The following is a 6,000-nucleotide window of genomic DNA, read 5'->3' as shown; positions in this document are numbered from 1 at the left end:
GCAGTTTGAATATTGGCATTTGATTTCCAGCCATTCAATGCTGTGTTTCTCCTCCGGGCCAGGTCCTAGACACAGGCTTACTGGAGCTGACCCTACACGGGCTCAGGAGAGCTGCTTGTTGGTTTTTCAGAAATTTTTCCAGTTGGTTGTCAAACAGCCACTAAACAAGCTTAAATGATATATACATACATATTTTTATTATGTTGTTAACCACTGTACAATTATATTTTTAAAAGGTACCAGAACTCATCACTTTCTAATTATTCTATTTCTATTAGTATCTCTGTTCTGAAGGTGATGTCTATTACAGGGGTCTCCAAATGTGTGAAAGGGCCAGATGGTATTTTATGCTTTGCCAGCCACAAGGCGAATCTGGCCCCTCAGCCACTGTTTGCGGTGTGATCCTGGCATGCGGTATCTGCAGGCAGACATACCCTATAATGGGTGGCATCTTTTCCCAACTTCTGTTCAGTGATGCGCTTCGGGAGCCTGAAAACTGCCGTGGGGGGAGTATTTCCACCGGAGAAGCCAAATGCTCTTTCAGTCAGCTGACAGTTAAACATTTACCAGTAAACCACTGGGCACAGTGATGGGCAAAACTGGAATGAACCCTGCCCTCTTGGAGGGCAGAGGGTGTTGGGTTCATGCACCATTTCATGCTGGAGTGGGGCAAGATGGGGGCTGGGCAGAGGCTGGTGGGCTCTCCACTGGGGAGCATGCCAAGGAGGAGACCACCCAGCTCTAGGCATGTCCCCCAGAAGGGGCAGGAGTGCTGGAAGAGGGTGGTGTGGGGGACCTCTCCCGGGGCCGGCCATCAGTCCCACGTTCTCCTCCCCCAGCAGGGACTTTGCCACTTGATGGCATTCCTTTGGGGGCAGCCAGCTCTGTCCTTCCCCTCTCAGCTCAGGGGGAGACTTCAGGCACTGGCAATGGAGACGAGAGCGCACGGCAGTCCACTGCCGTTCACTACAACCCCAGCTCCCAGCACTGTGCTTTGCCTCAGTGAGTGGGCTCTCCACCCGTGTGGCCCAGGAGGGGCCTGGCTTGTCCTTTGGAGGGTCTGGATCCAGTGACTTCAAGGACAACCTGTGATCCATCCGTGGAGACTCAACCAGCGTGCATCTCCTATGGAGGTTGGGGGCTTGCAGGGAGGGGGCTTCGGATGGAATCTGGCAGCTAGACTCCTTGATTTTTAGGTCAGGAACTCAGGACAGTGGGAGGCAAGGGGTTCTGCATATCACCCACAGAGTACCGACGCTGCCCAATGCACGGACCCAGTCCTATTGCCTGCACATGCCTAAGCCCCAGGGAGTAGGTGAGTGTGACTATCAACTGGTCAGTCACTGCCCATTTGTTGAGGCCTGACTGTGTGCAGGCACTGAGCTAGCTCTTCCGCCGGCCAGAAACCACTGGATTCTGCCTTCATGGATCTCTCTTGGAGCATTGTGGGGGCTCTGTGTCACTGACTTCAAACGAAAACCAAGAAATAATATTTAAGGATGACATCGGTTGATTTCAACACTTTCCCCCGGAGCACCTGTGCAGGAAAAAATTGCAAAGATGGAGTTGGGACAACATGGAATTTCAGGTCAAATGGAATTATGGGTTCACATCTTGGCTGGATTCCCACAGTTGTCTAACCATCTCTGAGTCTTCACTTCCTCACTTTAAGATAGGGATGATAGTGATTCTTGCCTTCTAGGCTCCTTGGGAGGAAGGAAGAAGAAGGAACACGAAAGCCCCACATAGTACCTGGCACTTTGAATGCTGCTCATTTTTAATCCTAACTTTCCTATGTAACATTCACCAATCATCCACAGTACCAAGCAGCGCTGAGGATGTGTGGAAGGGCGCCGGAAGAAACCAGGGATTCTCCGCACCCTCGTAAATCTCACTCTGCTCAAGTTTGCCTCTTGAATGGGGAGAGGAGGGTCCTCAGATGTCCCGAAGGTGGACAGCAGCTGCTCTGGCTGTCCTCCTCCACGACTCCATGCTGGCCCCCATCATCTCCCGCCTGGGTCCTCTCCGCAGCCTCCCCACAGACTTCCCTGTCTCCAGGCTGCCCCTCTGCAAACCTTGTCCATGTCATGCTGTGACAAGTGACCTTACGAAACTGACATCTACAAGCCACTCCCACATGTGGTCCACGTGGCGGCTTTCTGCAGCTCTCACAGGGAGGTCTGGTCCCTGGACCTGCATTTCAGGGCACTACCTGCCCAGCCCCTTCTCAGCTCTTAGGCCTCTGCCCTGTAAGCCCAGGGCACTTTGTAAGCCTTAGCAAATGCATATGCAGCTTCCTGGACAGGCTGACTATCTCCCATATCTTTACCTTGGCATGTGCCATTCCCCTTCCAGGAGCACGTCTGTCCTTTACCTGACGCCTGAAGACCTCCTGGAGTCAGGACACGTACCCCAGTGCCACAGTATAGATTAGGGGTCCTCTTGCCATTCCTATAGCCCAAGCACAGCATGGTCATTGCCTTTACATTGCTTTAAGGTCCTAGACTCCGAGCCTGATGAGCCTAGTGAACCTGGGTTCAGCCTCTCTGTACCCTTGTCTGCCGGAGGGAATGGTGATGGCACGTATATGATGGTTGCTGCGAGAAGAAACAGGTGTATGCACGCACAGCACTTAGCATACAGGAAGAGCTCCACAACGGGTTGGAACAACTGGCCTAATCCCACCCCTTGATGGCCTGCGCGTTTTGGTCACAACTGTGCTCTGAAGCCACATCTATATCCTGAGGTGGGGGTGTGGGCTGGACCCTTTCTTGCTTGATGATTGTCTCAGGGCTGTAAACTTCAGAATTTCAAGAACAGAATTTGCCGGCGAATTGTGGAGAGTTGACCAATTCCCCATTTTCTCACTTAATTGCCTCTCCCCGGGGCCCAGGAGGAGGGAACAGCTCTGCCCATCTCCTGACCCGGGGCACATGCTGGGCCCTGGGCGCCCCTGGCCAGGCTCAGGGATAGAATCCTTCAGGAGCCCCTCCATCTTGCCTGCTCTTGGGAGAGGGTGGGGAGGGGATAATCCCCAGCACAGGGATGCTGTGGGCAAGCGGCCAGCATTCCCCATGCAATTCAACACACAATCATACACTCATGTCATCACTACAGAGGCACCTTCCCATAACAAAAAGGGCAAAAATCTGGGGGTTTAAATGGTATTAAGGGCAGAAGCATGTGGCCGTGAGAAGGCCCCGTGGAGGTGGCGAGCGTTCGCTGGGTGGCTTTAGGTGCCGCTCCTGATGGCAGAAAGAAGACGTTTTTGTTTCAGAGCTGGAGTTCCGAGGTGACACTGTGGCTCCTTACACAAGGGTGTTTCCTGTACGATCCTCTCCCAGTCTGCGCTGGGCCTGCCCATGCAGGGATGAATGGGCTGGTCTGACGGGAGAGGCGAAGCAGCTGGCACGGCTGGGGCTCAGGCACAAGGGGAGGGGCCCAGGAACTTTGGGGAGGGACTTTGTTGTCTAGGTTCCTAGAGGGGTCAGACTCGAGGGGCACCAGGAGGGGGGCCGGGGTGGGGATGAGGGGGGCCGGGGAGTCTGTCCCCACTCCCGGGACGCTTGAGGACCACACGGGCCCGAGGCCCGCAGACATCTGTGAAAGGCCGGGGGGCTCTCAGAGCCCGGCAGGCTGAGACAGGGCAGTGTGAGCTCATCACCGGAGAGCTGAGAGGACATTTTTAATTCGAGGAGCCATCCCTGTCCTATGGCCCCACCTAGCCAGCCGGGTGGGCAGCCTGAGCTGTGGAGGGGGTGTCAGAGGTGAAGTGGTCCAGCCCCCGCCCCCGCCCCCGCCCCTCCAGCCCGGCCCGGCCACCCCCCCTCCCCAACCCCGGACCCCGGGTTTGCACCTGGGTGCACGTCGGCCGCCCGCGTCCGCACGTCCCGGGGCGCTGACCGTCCAGATCCCGGCCGGCTGGGGCGGGGGCCGGCGGGCCGCAGCGCTCCGCACCGGCCGGGGCACCGGCCCGGGCACCGGCCCGGGCACCGGCCTGGGCACCGGCGGGGGCGCGGCTCGGCGTGACGTCACGCGCCCCGCCCCCGCGGCCCCCGCCCACCCCCACGTTCCGGGCGGGGCCGGCCCGGGGCCTGCCGGGGCTCGCCCGCCGCGGCCCCCTCCCCAGGGGCCGCCCCCTCCCGTCGGGCCGCGCCTCTGCCCCTCGCGTCCCCGCCCGGCGGCCGACTCCGCCTGCGAGAGGCCGAAGCCGCGGCGGCCGCCGCCGTTGCCGCCATTGACGTCAGAGGGGCGGGCACATGACCCCGCGGGGACCAATCGCGCGGGCGCCGAGCGGCTTCTGCAATCTCTCAACTGAGCCGGCCCCCGCGGCCCCCGCCGCACACTCGCCCGCGGACGGCCGCCCAGACACACGTACTGTACACACGAGCGGGCGGCGGGGCCGAGACACGCCCGCCCGCCCGCCCGCGCGGCCCCGGCCCCCGCCGCTGCCCCGCGCCCGCTCCGCCGCCCGCCGCTCCGGCCGCCGCCAGCATGCAGCCGACGAGCTAGGAGGAAGCGCAGCCGCGAGGAAGCGCCGAGCGCCGGCCGCCCGCCGCCCGCCCGCCCGCCGGCCCCTCCCCTGCCGGGCGCCCCCCCCCCCCAGCCCCACGCCCCCCCACCTTCCTGGGCGGTGGGGGGGGTGCGGGCCGCCGCCCGGGGGCCCCGCCGCCCCGGCAGCCCGGGACAGCCCCCTTTCCCCGCCCCCGGCCCCCGCCCCGGCCCGGCCGGCCATGGATCTGACCAGCAGCTCGGGCGGCGGCGGCGACCCCCGGCAGATCGAGGAGACCAAGCCGCTGCTGGGGGGCGACGTGCCGGCCCCCGAGGGCACGAAGATGGGCGCCGTGCCCTGCCGCCGGGCCCTTCTGCTGTGCAACGGGATGAGGTACAAACTGCTGCAGGAGGGCGACATCCAGGTCTGTGTCATCCGGCACCCGCGGACCTTTCTCAGCAAGATCCTCACCTCGAAATTCCTGAGGCGCTGGGAGCCGCACCACCTAACGCTGGCCGACAACAGCCTGGCGTCCGCCACGGTGAGTCGCTCTGCGCGGCGGCGGCGCGCCGGCACCCCCACGCCTCGCCTCGGGGCCGGGAGGCGCCCCCTCTCGCCGCCGCCCCCTGCCCGCCGCTGCACCTGGAGCCCGGGGCCTGCGGGGGCGCCGGGGGGGCCGGGTCGGCCCGGGGGCCGGGGCGGGGGCTGGCTGGGGGGACCCCGGCGCCCCCCTCCTGGCCTGCGCTCGGGGCCGGCTTATGCCCAGCGGGCGGGCTCGGGGAGACCCTCGGAATTCTGCCCCGGATCCGGCCCACCCCAGCCTGGGCATCTGCGGACCTCCCGGACCCAGCGCTAGCTAGTGTTTATACGGATGGGACCGTGGGGTAGACCCGGGGTGGGCCCCGAGGGTGGTGGGGGTTCCCTTTCTGAAAGCCCGCGGTCCATCTGGATCTGCGCTGGAGGGGAAAACGAAACGAGACCCCCCCCCATAAAAAAAGAAAACCTAACAACCTCTAAACCCCAAAACCCAAAGAATTTCCAGAAGCCAGTTCTTTCTGTGCTTCACTGTCTTTTTCCTGCTCAGGCTGGTAGGCAAAACTGGGTGCTTCCCCTTCTGAAAAATCTCATTCGCACGCTGGGATGTTGGATGAGGAGGGGGAGGGGCCAGGGGTCCCGGACTGTTTCCTCCCCACGGAGGGGTGGTCAGGTTCTGGACTGGAAGCTGGCTTTGGGGCCCTGGTCTTGCATTGTCTGTGAAGTGTGTGTATACGTGTGTGTTCCGCGGTTGGTTTTATTTTGTTACTGTTACTGTTTCAAATGTATGGCTGGGACTGGGTCAGCTGGGTGAGAGGGAGAGAAGTCATTGATGTGTTTCTGAAATCAAATCTGCAAGGTGGGGAAAGACAGCTGTGGTGGGGATCATAGGGCGTGGGGGTGGCTGGCGGGAGGCTGAGCAGGATGCTTTGTGTTTTGAAACAAGGACAGTTTAAAGCACCAGCTCTGCTTGG

General features: G+C 61.4%; 1 protein-coding gene across 1 annotated transcript in view; it reads left to right on the top strand.

The window, feature by feature from the left end:
- Positions 1-4,679: 4,679 nt before the first annotated feature.
- Positions 4,680-6,000, top strand: part of LOC122911200 (c-Maf inducing protein) — a 220,256-nt gene continuing 218,935 nt past the window's right edge. Inside the window, exon 1 of the mRNA XM_044255667.1 lies at positions 4,680-5,033. Within this exon, the coding sequence (XP_044111602.1) occupies positions 4,734-5,033 (300 nt within the window). The 5' untranslated portion in view covers positions 4,680-4,733. The remainder of the gene's footprint in view (positions 5,034-6,000) is intronic.

This window comes from Neovison vison, chromosome 7 (genome assembly GCF_020171115.1).
Source record: "Neovison vison isolate M4711 chromosome 7, ASM_NN_V1, whole genome shotgun sequence".
Taxonomy (NCBI): Eukaryota; Metazoa; Chordata; class Mammalia; order Carnivora; family Mustelidae; genus Neogale; species Neogale vison.
This window is presented reverse-complemented; position numbering and strand designations above follow the sequence as displayed.